Genomic DNA, 19,083 nt, shown 5'->3' on the forward strand with positions numbered 1-19,083 from the left:
CTCTATGCGGGGTGGTCTGAAATAAGCGGTGACGGAACAGCCTCTGCCTCCCCAACTCCTGTTCTCTGAAGAGGAAAGTGGTGGCAATAAGGACTCATACCATGAAAGTGCAGATCAGTGCAAATGGCCTCGGGGTGGCAGTGCCCGTTCTTTTCCAGGCAGCGGTTGGTGGGTGGCACAGCTTCCTCCAGGCACTGGATTCCATTGCCAACATAACCCGCTTTGCACTCACACTTCCGAGCATTCTGCAACACAAAGGAATCCACGGGGCACTAAGGAGGCCAGTCCCAGCGCTCGGACACCCCGTGATCTCCTGCTGAGGCCTGGCTGGTTCTAGCAATGGGGTTGCTGACCATATTGAAATTTCTGAGCTGGGTTTGACTGTAACAGGACAACCTCCTTTCTTGCAAACCCAGGCTGAGCTCCTCCCTGGGCCTGGGAAGTGACATGACCTGGCGGTGCCACCTGAGGCCATAATTGCAATGTCACAAGGTGACCCATGGAATATGCTCCAAATGTGGTGGCCTTACCCCGGAGAGGGGATGGGCTCAATCACTGCGGGGGACAAATCCTATGTCCAGTCAAACTTACAGAGAAAAATCATGCCTCTCCCTCCCACCCAGGACTGCAAAGCAGCTCCGGGGCTGCCACAGAACTGGTGTCACTCCCACAGCCCTTGCCCCCCAACCTCTTGTTAGGGGAGGGAGACAGCAAGCAGAATTGTGTAGCACTGCCCTGTACGGAGCAGAGCTCTATGGCACAGCTGTGACACACACCCCCTCCCGCCTTCACAGGCTCTTCCAGTCCTGCCTCCCGCTGCAGCAGAACAGCCACCAGCCCCTCTGCAAAAGAGCTGGTGCCACTGCAGAGGAAGCGGCAGCTTTTGCCCTGTCCCACAGGCGGTCTCTCTCACACCATTCTTTGTTGCCGTTAGTGTTCCCCCCACACTCTAGGGGACAGGGTTCACTTTGAGCAGAGAACAACCTGGGCTGTAGGGGAAGGAACGCTAACCCCTGAAAGCTAGCAGCAAGTCAGGCTTCCCCAACCTTCGGAGTATGGCACATGGTGACAAGAGAGCCCTGGGGAGTCAGGAGGGTTGAATGGCTGGGGAAGCACTGACTAGAAAGCTATTGCTCATGGCTCTTGCCTTGTAGACTAGTTGCTGCCATTGCACCTGTGCGGTGGTGCCAGTGTTCCTCATCCATCTCAATGCTGTTCCTACAACACGGGCAGGGCAGCCAAATGCCTTTCGCGTTCACGACATACTTACTGGCCCAGTGCTGAAGCACAAGGCGTGCTCGCTGCAGTCTCCATTCCTGCCATCTGCACACCTGTCTATGGGGCTGCAGACGTAGCCATCTCCCTGGTAATCCAGTAGGCAGGTACAGGAGAGCTGAACACCCACCTGAGTGCAGTTGGCATGCTCACTGCACCCTCCATTGTCATCCCGGCACTGGTCAATCACTAAGGCAAGAAAGACAGTTCAGCCTTTTAACTCAGCGGGCTTTACAAGGGCCTCATCCTCCAGCCCTTGTTCGCGGGACAGTCCCCAGTGTGACTTCGGGAGGGTCCTGCATGGATCGATCTTCTTTCACAAATACCTTTTTGGTCTTTCCATACCACAATTAAATATTAGCAAACTAATGGCAGTGGGTGCAATGAGAGAGTAGCTGTATACTGCAGCGTGCCTGGCAGGAATAGGAATTTGCACTATAATGGATACAGGGGCTGGTATTTATTAATGGCATTCCCTGTAGATTAAAATAGAAACAGATCGTGTATATTAAGGCTGAGATGGAATTAGGCATCCAAATCCCTTAGGCAGATTTGAAAATCTCAAGCCTAAATACTGATTGGTTGATAACGTTCTGCACTGTCCCATTTAAATACAAAGCACCTGCATCATTCCACAAAGGTCTAGATGATTAGAGGAGTACGTGTTTTTTCCCCATCTTTCCTTTGTCTGATACCACCTTCATTCTCCAAACTACCCACATCTCCACATTTGTCTGAACACTAGAGATTGCCCAGCTCAGGCCCAGGCCATATGCTCCAACTGTACCTGTGCAAGATCTTCCATCTCCTTCATAATGTAAGTTGCATTCACAGATATTATCAGCTCGGCAGGAGGCATTGGGGTGGCAAGCTGGGGAACACACCGGTGTTGCAGCTAGACACAGAACAAGCCATGCAAATCAGTAGGTTGCACTCTGCATGCAGACACATCTCCAAGTCCTGCTGCAGTATATGCTCCACCCTCCCACTCCAGGCTCGGTACAGCTCTGCTCCTGCATCTCCCGCCGCTCCCTACCTCAAGCTGGGGCCAGTCTCCATGCCTAGTTCCTCCCTCCTCCCACTGTGACTTTCATACTCTTTGGCCTGCTGATCCCTTGGCCTGGAGCAATGTCCCTCTTTCCAGTCCACCTCACTCTGCCTGCTCGACCCCATTTCCATCCCCTGGCTCCCCATCAGTGCCCTTCACACCCCAGGCTGCCTAACCCTCCCTCTTGCTCAATTTAAATAAAAATGAGAACTCTCCGGCTCATTCACAACCTAACTTCCTGTATCTTTGTTCCAACGCTAGTTGCCCATCCCCTCGGACGTCATTATGGGCCAGCCCAGGTCTCCAGTAGAGACCAGCATTCTGTTTTAAAAAGCCAACTTTTCCAAAGTATTTTTGAAACCATTTGCCTGCTCAGACCATCTTGAACATGATCTCAGGGCAGGCCTCAGGAGGCACATTTGGGTTCTTTAGATCAAGGCATTCCCAAGACACAAGAAAAAATATTCCTCTTCTCTGACGCAGATTGGAGCAGGATCAAGTCTGCCTTAGTCTCTGCTGAGTTAGGGCCCTATACAGTATAATAATTCAGGGCCTGATTTTGAGATGTGCAAAGCCCCCACAACTCCCATGGGCTTCATTGTGAATTGATGGTGCTCAGCACCCAGCAGGATCAGGCCTTGAATTCCCACCCAGCACTGAACAATCACACTTTGGTGATTACCTGCCCCATTTCAGAGCTCTTCATGGGAACATTAGAAGGAGCAAAGATGCTCCAAAGGGAAAGGTTGTTCCAATGGCACCTCAGTGCTGTTCTCACTATAGCAGTGTATGGCAGGGCTTGTTTGGCTAAGGTTGCCACATGTTCTGGTGCACCAGGTTCTGCTCCTTAATACCCCCAGATCTACACCATGAATTCCCTGCCCCTTTCTCCACATGGTGCCTCCCACTATGTCCAATTCTGCCTGCTGCTATCGTCGACTGCCAGCACGTCCATGGGCCTTTGCTAGGCGTGCTGGGCCAAATTTTCAAACTCAGACCGGGAGGGGTGTGGGGGGGGGGGTTCCAAACACAGAAACATATGAGCAATTGCAGCTGCCTTCTCACACGCCTGGAGTGCTGTCCAGAATCTCTGGGTACATCTGCGCTACAGCTGGACTTCCAGCTCGGGTAGACATTCACACACTAGCTTGGATTGAACTAGCACCTAAAAGTAGCAGTGTGGCCCTGTTGGCATAGGCGGTGGCTTGGGCTAGCAGCCCTAGTCTGTTCCCAAGAGGTCGAGCAGGATTGGGCGTGGGCAGTCAGCCCGAGCTCCCACTCACACCAGAGGCCACGCGGCTATCTTCAGGCACTAGCTCAAGTCGAGCTAGCGTAACCCATGCCTACGTAGTGTGGTGCTCTGTCTCCCTCTAGTGGCACCTAGACTCTCTACAGATTGAGGAGTCCTCTACAAGCTTGGCTAACAGCCACGTGGCTTTTGTTCATGTAGTTGAGACTCATTCATGAAGCTTCAGAGATCCCAGGTTCTATCCCGCCTGCTGACAACCGGGATCTATAGGCATTATACTAGCACAGGTACATCTACCCAAGCTGGGGATCCCACCTCCCAGGTACTGTGTCCAGACTCCACACTCGCCTCATTCAGATCTCTCCTACAAACTCACTTCCACAGCATCAGCTACAAAAAACAGTGCTTGTACTCCAACCCAGTCACAAAACCTCACCCCAGCTGAGCCACTAGAGCAGAGCTGCATTGCAGCAACGTGTCTGGATGCTATAAAAATAAGATAGCAACAGATGGGCTCATGCGTCCAGAACAAACCTAACAGGACAGAGAGAACTTTGATACGGATAAAATAAAAGACAACATGTGACTGATGCTACAGGTGCCCATTCACAGAACCATCTCCCTGTGAAAAGGAACGATACTTGGGGGTTTCACCTGTAGACTCAAGTGTATGTTACCTAGTTTGATTTCACAGCGCTCTCCTGTCCATTCCTCAGTGCAAAAACAGATTCCGTCTCCATGCAGTCCTTCATTACACATCCCATTCTCTGTGCACTTACACTCTGCAAAGCGACAGACAGGAAGACAAGAACACACCTGTAAGTTGATCCACCTTGAGAAGGAAATGTAGCACTGGAAGGGGGATTTTGGCATATGGCTACATGAGGGCTCTGTGTAGGCCTGGACTTTTAGAATTGTGCGTGCAGAATTTTGCACAGGTGATTACCACAAGGCTGTGCAATTGTAAAACTGCAGCCAGGAACTCCCTCTGCTTGTGCTGGTGTCCATGGCCTCTCCCCCAACACCCATCTGTGCTAGGTCCAGGGCATTGACTGGTGATGGACCAACCAAACGTTGCTTAACCTCTCCTGGAGGGCTCCCTTCCTCTCTCTGCTCTGTAGCCCTCTGGCAAATGCCCTTAGCTTCCCTTTTCCTCCCCTTGGCGGCTTGTGTCACTTACTCAAAATCCCCAGGTCAGTGAATCCCTTTGAAACTTTCTCCCCTGCTTGTGAGTCCCACACACTGAATGCCTAACCTAGGGAAGGTGTCTAGGTTTCATGCTTCTTAACCTGGTCTTGTCTTCCTCTTGGCCTGACACAGCACATCAGAACATGTCACGATGCAGCAGCGTGATATAGCACTGACCCCGAAAGAGACTGCAGGGGGCCCCAATGCCTCACAAACCCATCCAATTCAGGACACATGGCAGCTCTAATTAGGAGCCTGTCTGATTAGAGGCCCAGTCACACCTCAAAGCACATGCTTAACTCTCACTGACATGGATGGAGCTGCTTAACTGCACCAAGTGGGGAAGAGAGAGCGTCTTACACCTAAAGGCCTCAGCATCAGTGAATTATAATATTGAAGCAAGTGTACTGGGAAATACCCAACTCAGCCTGGCCTTGAACTGCCTCATGTACACATCACAGCCCAGCCTTTTACACCTCAGGAAAAATGGCAGCCAATGTTATTCAACTGGCTTGATGACAGAGTCCTGCGGAGAAGGATTAAGAAAGGGTGCAGCTTCCCCTCCACAGTAGCTATAATTTGATATGATGTTAAAATTGACAGCACACTATGAGCCCAGAGTTTCTGTGGGGTTTTCCTGACCCCTTCAATATTCCACTTGGAGCACAATGCATTACAGACCAAACAGTCATCATTGCTATCCAAACTGCTCCTCTAACCCCAGGTCTGTCAAATGATCTAACCCCAAGTCTATCATCCCCAGTCAGGTCAAAGGAACTAATCCCATCCTCGGCAGTCTGGTCAGAGTATTGCACGGACCAATGCGATGCGCACACACATCACTGTCATTTATGGTTATCTGTTTATGTGTCTGTACCTTGGCAGCCCGGCCCGTATCTGCCTGGCGCGCACAGTTCACAAGCCGTCCCAATGAAAGCCTCGGTGCAGTTGCATCGTCCTGACCCATTGATCCTATCATCACAAGTACCACGATTACTGCAGGGAGCCTCCAGCCCTCCTGGGCAGACTGAAAACACAGAGCCTCGATAAGTTACCCAAACCGGAGACCAGGCGAGAAAAGGTTCCTGCTTTTCCTGGAAGTGGGGAAAACTACTCATTAACCAAGTTTTTATTGGTAAAGAGAGTGAATTTGGTGGGTTTACTGGATAGAGCTAGCGTTCCCAGTCTACACCCCAGACTCACCATCACTGCTTTGGTGTCCCAGCATCCACTGGGCCTCACCTCACCCTACCCTTGGGCTGGATTCCTCAGGGGTTGCCTCAGGTGCTCCTACCAAAGTCCTGGTGAGGTGCATGGAAGGGATGTTCCCACAGACACTAATGCCCGGCGAAATGTCTATGGGAATAACCCCTCGCCATGACTTTCATACAAAAATGCTATCAGATCTCGTTTCACTACTGCATGTCTCCTGACACTCCTAACTTGCTTTATATAAAGAAAAGGAACCGACTGCAGCAGCACTATTGGTTGGGGTAACACAGGAAGACAGCACTGCATTGTCACCATAAGATTATCTTTGCAACATAAGGGCTAGAAAGAAAAAACTGCACACACAGAAATACACATGACAAAAATGTGACAGCCACCAGCCTTCATGGTGACCCTTCAAAGGAGCTTCTATGGGTAGGCACCACCATCTGGCTAAGAGAGGACACCTTATTGTGACAAGAGAAAAGAATTCCTTTGTGCCGGGGTGGGCACAGTGGTGCAGATTTCTCACCATGACAGTCTCTTCCATAGTGGTTTGCACAGCACTGTGGTACCCAGCTGGTGGAGAAACAGACCCTCTTGCACCCTTTTGTCAGGGACCTCCGAAGAGAATGCCAGCGATTGCCGTTATCAAACATTGACGGGTACCAATGAGATCTTGATAACAGATAGTTGCGGTGTGAAAAATAAGAGAATCTGGAAAATGGATTTTCGTAATAAAAGCAAGGCTGGGTTTTGCCCTGTGGGGAAAATGACAACAATGGGTCAAAACCCATCAACATCCTGAGTTTTGTCCCAACTAGCTACTTCCCCACCCTTTAACTAAAGGGAGAAACTTCTCCAAGAACATTAGTAAAATTGTTACAATACGACTAAAAACCAACTCACATACTGGAGAGAGTCGCTACCCATATTCCTTTTTCTGTATAATCATCTTACAAATGGTGGGAAGAGATGAAAGACAGAGAAGATGGGGGGCAGGTGGAGGTGGAAATCCGTGTTTGCAGACTATCGGGCAGGCGGTGATACATGACAATGCAGAAAATGAATTTGTCTTGGAACAATCAATGGTCAAGCTGTCAAGTGAAAACTTGTTGCCTCACCAGGATCAGAGTGCCCAGGCTGGCGTGAGCATAGGCACAAGTCTATATCCAGTAGCCTACTGCTGCGCCTTACCAGTAATGTCAGATTTAAGTAGCCCTTGTCATCCCAGAGATCTGCAGATGCATCACCAAAGAACAGCAAGCTCTGAGGTGGAAGCCAGCAGCTAGCCAGTGTGCAGCATGTGTAACTCCGTTGTTCAGTGCATGTTCTCTGTCTCCCTTTGGGCATCATGCACGGGGGGGGGGGGGGCTTGGCAGGTGCCAGCCAGGGGCGTCAGTACTTTAGTTCAAGCTGTATAGCCTCATGCTCTTAACTCAGGGGGTCCCACGTTCAATCCCCAGTGATGACCGAAATGACAGTCATTACATGCACTACATGATGGTTGGCTCTTGGCATATGGCCAAGCTTCCAGGGCAGATTCTTATAAAAAGTGTCCCAAGCAGCAAGGATCCTGGGTTTTAGGCTTAAATCACAGTACCCTGGTTCTGGTCCTTGGAAGGATGAATTGCTCTTTTATTTCCATGCCAACGTTTAAACGGCTAACCCAGCAATAAAAGAGCCTTTGCTGTTTGGACCCAGCACTCCTGGCTGACACCAAAGCAGCAGGAAGATTGCTGGACTCTACAAGAAAAGGCCAAAAAATCCAACGGTCATTTAGGTGCTTGAGGGAAAACGTACGGCTATGTTAGCAGATGGCCCCCACTCCCATAGCAACTCAGCACCTCCCGACATCACTGCAAGGTAGGGAATGATCCCCATTGCGCAGGTGGGGAACTGAGGCACAAGGATTAAGTGACTTGTTCAGGGTAACACAGGGAGTCTGTGGCAGAGAAGGAAATGGAAGCCAGGTCTCCTAAACCCCAGCCCAGTGCCCTGACTAGGAGCCCATTCTCCCTTCCACACTCCTGCTAATGGGCACTGCACAGGAAATGCCTCCCTCCCCCCCGCACTTTGCAACTTGCCCACCAAAGCTCTTAATTAAAAACCAGCGCCCTCTACAAACCACAGAGCTGTCTGGACAGTTATTGGAGATGAGTGTCCTGTCAATGGAAGCAAGAGATACAGCACAACCACAGGCACTGAGTGGGCAGGTGTCAGGCATAGGTAGCTGTTCCCAGATCTGCCAGTGCACCTCATTCCAGCCTGGACGCAAATCCCTGCCATTCTGGACCCAGGACACCACACGGCTCTGCCATCCTAATCCCACGGACCCTCAATCCTGACCTGCAGCAGAGCTAGTCCAGTTTTCTGCCACCCTTGACTGAGAACTACGTAAAACCACATGCTGATGGAACGTAACTAGGTACCAGAATGAAAGAGTGAAGTATTGATGGCTTTGTTTTGCCTTGTACACTTATACCCACATCAGATTGTGAACCCAGAAGTAAAAGACTGGTGTTGTCACTCACTTCTCCACCAAGGCACCATGTAGCCCTCTGCCCCAAACTTTGGGGGTCATTTTTGCAGCCACATTTGCTGATTCATGCACCTGAGTTACTGTGAGTGGGTAGCTGAAAAACTAAGAGGCAACCAATCCCGGAGGATGGCCTGTGCGCCATGCTCTGAATACAGGGTTGCATTATCACCATGTGCAGCGCGACCTAGAGTTCTGCAGCTGCTGGGGCTGAACTTGAATGGTTCAAAGCCTACAGTGTAAACAAGAAGTGAGGGACACTAGCCAAGAACAGATAGCATGGCTGTGCTTGATTCAGGTGTCAATCCTGTAAATGACTCTGCACTGGCAGACCTTTGGGGGCCATGCAGAGTCACATGGGGCTCATGGATCCCATCCCCGGTGGTTATTTATTTGAATGCTGTTAAAGTACTGTAATAAGCCATAGACAGTAATTTACAAGCAGTGACTGACTCAGTAAGTTTATAGAGCTGCACACTTTACCCGTTGAACTGATCCAGCGGGACAGGAAGGCTCGAAACCACACACACCACAGCTCTCAACTGAACCCTGAGCGGGGAAGAGAAAAAACACACATCTCACTTTCTCTGTCCATTACAGACCTGCTTGCAACACGAGGTGGTGAGCCCACCCTGCCCGACATCCAAGCCTGTTAATAATCCTGATTTGCTTTCACAGGCTGCAGCGCATTGTAGCACTACACAGACTGCACATCTGAATGGGTGTTGGGCGCTTTATTATTTATCAGAGCCTAAGCACTCACCCTAAGCTCAACGGAGAGGAAATCATCACAGCGGGACCCCAGGTTCGGGGGCTCCAACAGCTGATCAATGCCATAGGCAATGCCCCCATCAAACTCCATGTGCCTCTGGACAATCTTGGCATTGCCATTGTCCACCAAGAGCTCCCCCTGCAAGGAAGGAAGAGAACGATTGGCTCAGATCTAAAGCATCTGCCAGGTCTTATAAGCAGTGCAGAGAGGCTGAAATGCAGCTCCCAGCTCGCACAAAGCACAGGCACTCAGAGCTTTTTGTGGGGAACCAAGCCAGGTGCAATTCATTCCCTAATGTGGGCAGGCTGCCCCTCTGCAAGGTATTAAATCCCTGGAAGTGCTGATCCTCCATGTTGGTCTATTCGGGCCCTGCCTGTGGTGCACCAGAGATGGACACATTGCCGGGCCACTCTACCCATTCCCATGGTGCCTGTGCAAATCCACCCTGGGGCTTAAGTTTGGAGAGCCTTGCACAGATCTGTATGGAATTCATCCTCAATGATTAAATCCCACATTCCATGCACATGCTCTGTCCTGAGTATTTGGGATGGGGCGGGGGGTGGGAGAGAAGCGGGCATAACATTTTAATTGCTAAGTAAAAAAAAACAACCATCACTTTCTCAGACCTAGAGCACATGTAATGTATTAGGGTCCAATCGACCTCCCGAAGTAGGCAACCGAAAGAATCCCACTGGCCTGCAGGACTTTAAACAAGAATTTTTTTTCTTGCACTTACATTTGTTCCTCAGATGGGAGATTCTGTGCATCTACCGCAATTAAACACCCTGTGTGAGAGTACGATTGCACCCATTTTGAGTAATGGGAAGCAGACACAGAGTGTGGTTAAGAGATCTGATCATGGCTACACACAGCAAGTCGGCGGCAGAGCCAAGATTAAGAGGGAGTAAAAAAATGTATTTTATTTTCTACAAAAAAAATTAATTGAAAATATTCATAGATTTTTGGGAGGTTTCAGCTGTTGAAAAACAACCATCAATTTTTCTATAAAAACTTGAAAAAAATTGATGAAAATGGATATTTTCTTGCAAAATTTCCATTTTGACAAAAACACATTTTTGGTTGAGAAAAAATGTTGACAATTTTTTTTGACTGGAGCTAATTAAGAGCCAGAATCGTTGGCTCCCGGTTCCTCTTGTCTAATTATTACGCCCCTTGCCTTTGAGAAACAATGTGTGGATAAATGCTTCCCATAAGCCCAGAAGAGGCGAAACCCAGCAGTGAAACTTTTACAAGAGCTGGAAAAACTTACTCATCAGAAACCAAGATCCCAAAGATTCATAGAATTTAAGGCCAGAAAAGATCATTCTATCATCTATTCTGACCTCGTGTACACAGAGGCTAGATCGCCTGTCGCTGACTAAATCATGCCTTCCAGAAAGCATCCAGTATTGATCTGGGGACATCAGGGGATGGAGAATTCATCATTCCCCTTGTGAGTTTGTTGCAGTGATTAATTATCCTCACTATTACAAAACTGTGCCTTATATCTAATTTAAATAGGTCTGGCTTCAGTGTCCAGCCGCTGGTTCTTGTTATGCCTTTCTCTAACAAGATTAAAAGCTCTTTAGTGCTCATATTTTTCTCCCCATGGAGACAGTTATACACTGTAACCAAGTCAACTCTATGACTTCCTGTGCATAAACTAAACAGATTGAGTTCTTTAGGTCTCCCAGTGCAAGGCATTTTCTTCAGCCCTTGGATCATTTTTGTTGCTCTTCTCTGCACCTTCTCTAATTTTTCAACAGTCTTTACAAAATATGGACACCAGAACTGGATGCAGTAGGCCAGCATCAGTCTTGCCAATGCCAAATACAGAGGAAAAAAGTCATCTTCCTATTCCAGCTTGCTACTCTCCTGTTTATACATCCAAGTATGCCACAGCATCACACTGGGGGCTCATGTTGAGTTGTTTGTCCGCTATGAACCCCCAACCCTTGTCAGAGTCACTGCTTTCCAGGATCCAGTCTGCCATTCTATAGGTATGGCCTGCATTCCTTAGTCCTAGATTTATGATCTTACATTTGGCTGTATTAAAATGCATTTTATTTAAATGGGCCCAAGCTTACTAAGTGATCCAATTCACTCTGTATATGACTGTGTCATCAGCATTATTTACCACCTCACCAATCGTGTCATCTGCACAGGTTATCAGCAGTAATACTTCACTCATGAAAACATTCAGTAGCATTAGGCCTAGTTCTGATCCTTGTTGAACTCTACTAGAAAGACCCCAATTTGATGATTCCCCATTGAGCTGCCCCTGAGCCAGGTCCATTGGCTGCTGCAGAAGTCACAGAGGTCATGGAAAGTCACTGAATACATGACCTCTGTGACAAACTTGCAGTCTAATTAATGGGGTCATCCTGCTTGCCCTTTCGAATATTAGCAAAACATTAGCATCCTTCCAATCTTCTGTAATTTCTTTGGTATTCCAAGATTCATTAAAAATTATCATCAATGGGCCAGAGATCTCCACAGTCAACTCTTTTAGGATTCTAAGGTGCAAGTTATCCCAGCCTTCTGATTTAAAAATGTTTATCGCTAGTAGATGCTGTTTAACATCCTCCTTAGATCCTAACAGACTCAACAGTGCTTCACCCTCACATTATATGACTACTTTATTCTGCTTCTTTCCAAATACAAAAGAGAAATATTAATTGAACACTTTTTGCTTTTTCTGTGTCATTAACAATTTTACCCTCTTTATCGAGTAATCAGCCTATACTATAGTTAGGTTTTTTTTATTCCTAATATACTTAAACTCCTTTTTATTCTCCTTGGCTCTGCCAGCCATGGATTTTTCCTTAATATCTTTAGCTTCCCTTTTACAAATTTTCTATACTTCACAACTTCTAATTTATACTAATTGTTATCTAAGTCACCTTTTTTCCATTTGTTTTATATTTTTTTTTATTTCTAACTGCTGCCTTCATTTCCCCACTAACCCAAGCTGCACTTTTAACCAAAATTGTCTTCTTTCTTGATTGAGCAATTGTGGCTTTTTGGCCCTCTCTTCTTAAAGCACTCCCTATTTTCATTTACATTTTTCTGTCTACATTTAGCTCACCATTACCTGTTCTGTATAAAACAGCATTAACTCTCCAAGGTTTTTGAAACATCTGCTTAATAAAAAATATCCCTTTTGCTACCCCTAGTACATTGCAGTTGCTTGAGCACACACACATGCACTGTACACAGTCTCTACTCACCATTCAATTACAACCCACATGAATAACTGTGTGGGTCTTTGCTTCCCTCTAGTGGCTAAGCTAGGTAAAGAGGTTTATAAGTGTGTTACTGTCTACCAGTCAGAAGAACTGATCCTTTAGCTCAGAAAGTTGACACTCATGCTTTTAGATGAGGAGAACCCAAGTTCAATTCTTGCAGGTGACCCTTTCTGTAGGAGCAATCACAACTCAACTGCTTCTATATATCATTTCCACAAAAATATAAAACCAAGATTCTGTTACTTACGACATTGCTTTTGCTGCAGCTGAATGAGATGGTGGATCCATGCATGGTCCTTACAGAAGCAATGTGTGGCAGGTTACCAGCTACAACCTGAAGACAGATAGAAGTAACATGAGGGATGAGGGCAGGCAAACTAAAGATTTATATGTGTGTCAGAAAAGATTCCCCTTTGAAAACACAATTCCAGCCACTACCCTGAGCAGAGCATTATGAAAACACAGGTGCATATGGATAGAATAATAATACCTAGCTCTTATACCTAATTGTCAACAGTAGATCTCAAATTACTTTACAATGGGGAAACTGAGGCACAGAGGTGAAGTCATTTGCCCAAGGTCACCCAACAGGCCACCAACCCACTGGCAGAGCTGGGAATAGAATGCAGGTCCTCTGAGTCCCAGTCCAGTGCTCTAGCCACTAAGCAAACTGATTCCCTGCTGGATCTACTTAAATATTATTGGTTTGGATTTGGACCCTTCAGTGGTTAGTAAGTGGCTCACAAACCAGCCCTCATTTCCTTCAGCTGTATTTGTTATCCTGAAGTATTTGGTCAAATAGCTCAGAGGAATAATTTTCACACTACAGGCTGTTTGCAAACCTCACTTTGCCTATTTGTGTCATGACTGTTTATGACTTTGATGCCAAAGTCACACGGGATTTGTTTCTGCTACCTGGCTGGATGACACACATTTTTAAAAACAGGGGAACTTTTTTCGGGGGAGGGAGAAGGGGGGAGGGTATGAATCCATGCAGCTTTTAGGATTCACAGGCATTTTCCTGGCCAGTGAGGAACGAGGTCACTCATTGTGATGAACTGAATTCGGCACCTTCTAAATGAAAATGTGTGTGAATACCCTAGTCCGGGTCTCTCTTTCCTATAGAGGAGCCTGTGCTTCTTTTGAGATGTTCAGCCTGTGCAGGCTCAGCTGCACTTAACTGGCTTACACCTGCTGGGACCTCTCGGAGCTGCTTTTGAGCTGGGAATTAACCCTTGTTATCCCAGGCTATTGGCTTGTTTGGCAGGAACTCCTCCTAGGGACTCCTGAGTGGGTTTCAGAGTCCCCTCCCAGGGGTGCCAAAATACCTGTGCCTCCCATCACACTGACACGGCAATCAGTGATGCACTATCTAGACCATGATAAGTACTTGGCTGATTTAAAAAGAAATTCAGGTGGCTTGAGCCTTTTACCTTTGTGTCCCTAATCATGTGCATTTTGAGATAGGCTGCCAGCTTGTCCCTGTGGTCTTTACTGTACAACCATGTTTGCATCTTCTCAGGCAGGGCATTAAATACAGCATCAGTAGGCCACAGCATGGTGAAGGGTCTGTGAGCAGAGTTGTTAACCAGAGACAGCAGTTCTGCTTCCTGTCCAGAGACACAAGACAACATGGAAACAACAAATACATGCTGTGTGTGCATGAAGGAGCCACATAGCCCAGAACTAGACAGTATTCCTAGAGAATTCAAACCATTTACCCTCAGTAGTTTGCTGTAGATTTTGTAGCCATATGCTTCTGCCACCTCAGTGATGCTTTGCTAGAAAAATAATAAAAATTAAACAAAACCATTACAAAACGTGAGAACTTGTTTCACTTACTAGAGTTCCTAATAAATGAGCAAATTCAGGCAATTCTCAGAGCCAAGAGTTTGCATTTGCTGACTCTGAGCAGTGCTATGACAGGCTGATTGAACAAGGCGGCTGTTAATTTCTGCCCTGGAGCAGTGATTTAATATAGGTAAATAGCAGTGGGTCTGAGTAACTCATTCTACCCATTTGGGCAGACACTGGGACAGGTCAATATTAACTCCCATAATTCTAGATGAGAGAGTCTCCTAGTTCTTAAGAGAATGTCTGCATTTCAAAAGTAATTGCCCGGGCATTACCTTACACAGGGTGCCATGTCTGAACATAATATGGCCCAGAACGCCATTGTTACTAAAGTGATACATAAAGAGTGTTCCCCCAGCATGATAGCAAATACTAAATGCAGATCCCTGAGTTAGCTGATGGACAAAGCTAACTGAATCATCCCTGGTGTAACTCCATTAACTTCAGTGGCATTACACCAGGCATGACTTTGGCCCAATGTGTTAGAATTTGGTAACAAAGGGACTGCTCTGCCAACCAATGGATACATGACTTTTTGACTGCTCCTCTCTGACATACTGTATGGAGAGCTGGATGTTTAAAACCAGCAATGTAGGACATTAAAGCCCAGTGAAGACCGTCCCAAGTATGCAAGAGAGGCTTTAGTTAACCTGCTTTGAGTCAGACAGTGTGATCTTTACCTAGTGATGTAAAAGGCAATCTGGGCACACCTTTACCTGTCAGATTTGTCCTATCACCGGCCAGCATGGATAGATCCTAACTTCCTCACCCCCCACATGCACCATGAGCACAGCTGGCTCCACAATGTAACCTCTTTATGCTTAAACCACCCCATGTGCTACTGATAAATGGAATTCCTAGAGTACAGTAACCTTGTGCCTAAGAAATATGTAGCAGTGTTACTCATTCGCTACACTACCATTCATTCTGGGGTTGGGGAAAACTCTCAGGGTGATGATCACTCATTAAAATGGTATTGTTTCACACCTACCTGCGCTAAATGGGAAGAAACGTTCTGACTCTGCAAATCAGCTGGGATTAAAATCTTGTCAATGATATGGATCACCCCATTCTTGCCAACAATGTCACTGGTGATGATCGTTGCTTCCTCATTTAGATGCACACTATTCTGCGAAAGAAGGGACACAATACAGTGAATGCAGATTTCCAGTGAGATGTGACCTCCCCCTATAGACCACGCTATAGCTCATCTGCAGAATGCTTTGGGATCCTTCTAGATGAAAGGTGCTAGCTCACAGGTATTTTTAGTAAAAGTCATGGACAGGTCATGGGCAATAAACAAAAATTCACAGCCTGTGACCTGTCCATGACTTTTACTAAAAATACCTGTGATTAAATCTTGGGTGTGTGGGGGGGAGGGCGCTGGGCAGGAGAACCAGGGGCCACCACTGCCCAGAGCCATGGACTGCGGCTACTCTAGCTGCCCCTGGACCGCTGCTGGGGGCCACCGGAGCAGCGGCTGGTGTAGCTGTCCCAGGGCCTACCTGAGCAGCTGGCCCCAGGGTCAGCCACACTGGCCCCTGTAGAAGTCACAGAGGTCATGGAAAGTCACAGAATCCGTGACAGACACGGAGCCCTAATCATGACGGACAACTACCTCTTTCACCACAATCCTTATTTTGTGTCCTGACAAAGCTGTGATGGACTCGTGCGTCTCCAGTTCGCTGGCCAGCAGTTTCCGACAACTCACTATGTGATAGCGAAGCAAATCTTTGATGAGGCTTTTGTTCGTCCATTCACTGAACTGAAAGGAGGAAATTGGAAATATGACAGACTATCATGTCATGACATTTCTGGAAGTGATTAATTGAGCCAATGACTAAAATGACAAAGAATATTATGAGTTTTTTGCTCTACCAACCCTTAACCATCATTCCTTGCTGAAAGCCAAGTCCCGATCCAATACACGTAAAATGGATCACAGGTAGCTGAATTATGGGGTTATATTCCAAAGAGGCTCCAAGTGACTTCAGATGATGGGAGTGAGCAGAAAGTTCAAGTCACTGGCTCAAGGAGAAAAAGTAACTTTGGCCCCAAACTGTCAGCATCCAGGATTGGCCACATTCTGAACAGAGTGGGGGGGCCAAACCAAAACCCCAGGCTTACTTTGAGGAGATCCAGATCTGGGTTTTTCACAAGTCCCTTTCCCTGTAATGGACTAGAACCCCCAATGTCTGAACATCCCTGACCTTTGGGACCATTTGTTTCTGAACTTCGAGGCTTGTGGACAGGGCCCCATGTCCACCCCACTGCAGTGCAGCAGAATGCAAATTAAACAGAAACAAACCAAAACCAACCCAACAAAAAGAACCAATAAAGGGGTTTATTGAAAGAAATACGAAAACAAATACCATGGGATATTAAATTCCATTTGTTTTCCTGTGCCCCAAAATTTTTGCAGGTCTGGAGATATTTGTATTAACAATGCAGAACTGCACAGTACCAGTTGTCAGGGGTTGTGGTGAAGCTGAAGGTTTGGCACCTGCTGGACATTTTGATTGTCCTCGTTAGGTTTCAGAATTAACACTCTTGGACATGAAAGGGGATGCAGTTCACCACCCTCAGAGCTATCGCTCCATGCTGTCTGCAGATTCAAGTAGACATCAGTGTCTCTGTTTATACACAGCTCACATTTTTAAAGGTTTTCTTGGTAACCACAAAAGCTAGAAAATTAATTAATTTTTCAATGAAAACTTATATTCTGGAACACAAAAATGAAGTGAGGGGTGGATTCCTCTACCCCAGAATTGGGGTCATGTGTAGTTCTAAAGCTAGTGGTATTGTGATACCAGAACAGGAGAGAATCCAGCCTGGCTGGCAAGATGGTTAGTGCACCTCCTAGTGGAGGGTTTTGTTATAGCAGAGGCCACATTACAAGCATACTATTGGCTTGAATAGGAGCACTGACTGAGGAAGAACTCAATGAGCACCTCGGGATTTGAATACAGTTAAAAAGTTGGGGTGTTTTTGACCCCTTGAGTCAACTAAATAGAATCTAAGGAAACAGAAGTTTGTCTGAGAGGAAATCACAGCCTGACCACACCAAATAACTGACAAAGCTAGGGAGTCAGAGAAGGGGACCAAAAGGAGAGGCTGCTTACCGTTGTACTGTTTTGTATTAAATCCGCATGTGGAACAAAGATGGTGAAAGGCCCCTCTCCACTTAACTCCTTGATTTTGAAGGCCTAAAGCACAGAGTGAGCACCAGGAACAAAAACAAAGCAAAACAGAAACCAAACACAATTCTTATTAGCTGGAGCTTTTCAGGAAAACACCTGGCAATTTTTATATTTTTAGACAATAATTACTGTTTGCCACCAACCAGTAACTGCTTAAAGAACTCGGATGCTGCTTCGCTTCTCAGGAGCTCCTAAAATAAATCAGAACAGCTAATGTTAATGGTGAGTTTCTCTATAAATCTCTTGGGGTTTGATGCAAAGAAAACCCTTTGCATCAGCTCGCTAAACTGACCTTGCCACTGACCTCCAGGGTGCGCTCTCTCCCCCGTAGAGACTCAGGTCCTTTGACTACACTTGTTTTTCTAGTATTTCCCACCCTTGCTACAGCCAGGGTTTTGATAAGGGTTAGACAACACAGTGGTTAAAATGCTGGTAGACAACCTGCACTGGGACCCACTCTGCGTTAGCCTGTTTGTGCCAGCAGCATAGATATCTCCAACTACAGCGACCAAGTGACACACAAGACTTAAGTAGGGCACATTGTCCCGTCATAACAACTATAATTAATACTAGGCGTTAACACGGCACAGGTGTAAAGAGCTCTGCCCCCATAGATCTAATATAGGCACCACTGTTGAAACAGAGAGGTTCAGTGACTTGCCCAAAGTCACACAATGAGTCGGGGCAGAGTTGGGAACAGAACTCAGGCCTCTCTGACATCCAGTCTGGTGACATGCTCCTTGACTGTGTTGAGCCCCTACCCTTCGCACTAGTGATGCTCTCCCAGTTCCACCAGCCCGAAGAACCAGATGTCACTCCTGAAAAACACTCTTTATTTGTCCCCTGAACACATTGGTGCTGGAAGTCACCACCCATGGAACCCCCAAGTGCCACTTTCACAGGGACACTTTTCAGAGTGCAGCTGCATTTCATTGCGGTCTTCCTGGGCATGGTTCCTCTTGTTTCAGCTTTCTCCTGGTTAGTAGGGACGCCTGGCCAGGATTAAATGCATTTCTAACCTTTCTGGGTCTTTCATACATTTCCCAGTCCCTCAGCTGAATTTCCAAATGTTTCCAGATCACAAGAGTTCAGTATCCTGCTTATTTCCTGGTGTGCTGCTTCAGAAGAGGAAGTAGTTCACCCAGACTAGTGCCCGTTCAAACACAATCCTAACTGAATGCACTTTACCTACCTGATACACACTGCCTCTGCAAGTGAACCCATCTCCAACTTGGCCCCAACCACAGGAGCAGTTTCGAGTCCCAGGTCCAGTGTACTTGCAGACACCAAATCGACTACAGCCTCCATTATTCTGACAGGAAAAATAAGAGCATCCCAATTAGTCGCACAGCTAGTGGTCTGAAAGCTATCTACCAGTTAGCAGTGGAACGACCACTTCTTCATGCCTGCTCCTGACTCAAGGTAACCTCTGACATTGTGTTTTGCCCCCTAGTGCCATGCACTCCTGTTGAAAAAGACGGTTACTCACCTTTGTAACTGT

The 19,083-nt window shown here is 46.9% G+C and overlaps 1 protein-coding gene across 3 annotated transcripts in view; it reads right to left on the bottom strand.

The window, feature by feature from the left end:
- Positions 1-19,083, bottom strand: part of STAB1 (stabilin 1) — a 113,503-nt gene that overhangs the window by 9,370 nt on the left and 85,050 nt on the right. For 2 of the 3 annotated variants that reach the window (XM_024099970.3, XM_008179190.4), the window contains 15 exons: positions 18,775-18,894; positions 17,726-17,773; positions 17,505-17,588; positions 16,001-16,147; positions 15,374-15,511; positions 13,962-14,309; positions 12,776-12,862; positions 9,272-9,418; positions 8,992-9,057; positions 6,502-6,730; positions 5,638-5,787; positions 4,250-4,354; positions 2,063-2,170; positions 1,271-1,464; positions 101-245 (listed from right to left, as the gene is read on the bottom strand). In XM_024099970.3, coding sequence (XP_023955738.2) covers positions 101-245; positions 1,271-1,464; positions 2,063-2,170; positions 4,250-4,354; positions 5,638-5,787; positions 6,502-6,730; positions 8,992-9,057; positions 9,272-9,418; positions 12,776-12,862; positions 13,962-14,309; positions 15,374-15,511; positions 16,001-16,147; positions 17,505-17,588; positions 17,726-17,773; positions 18,775-18,894 — 2,116 coding nt within the window. The remainder of the gene's footprint in view (positions 1-100; positions 246-1,270; positions 1,465-2,062; positions 2,171-4,249; positions 4,355-5,637; positions 5,788-6,501; positions 6,731-8,991; positions 9,058-9,271; positions 9,419-12,775; positions 12,863-13,961; positions 14,310-15,373; positions 15,512-16,000; positions 16,148-17,504; positions 17,589-17,725; positions 17,774-18,774; positions 18,895-19,083) is intronic. The other variant, XM_008179191.4, reaches the window with a different exon arrangement.

The sequence above is a fragment of the Chrysemys picta genome, chromosome 7, assembly GCF_011386835.1.
Source record: "Chrysemys picta bellii isolate R12L10 chromosome 7, ASM1138683v2, whole genome shotgun sequence".
Lineage (NCBI taxonomy): Eukaryota > Metazoa > Chordata > Testudines > Emydidae > Chrysemys > Chrysemys picta.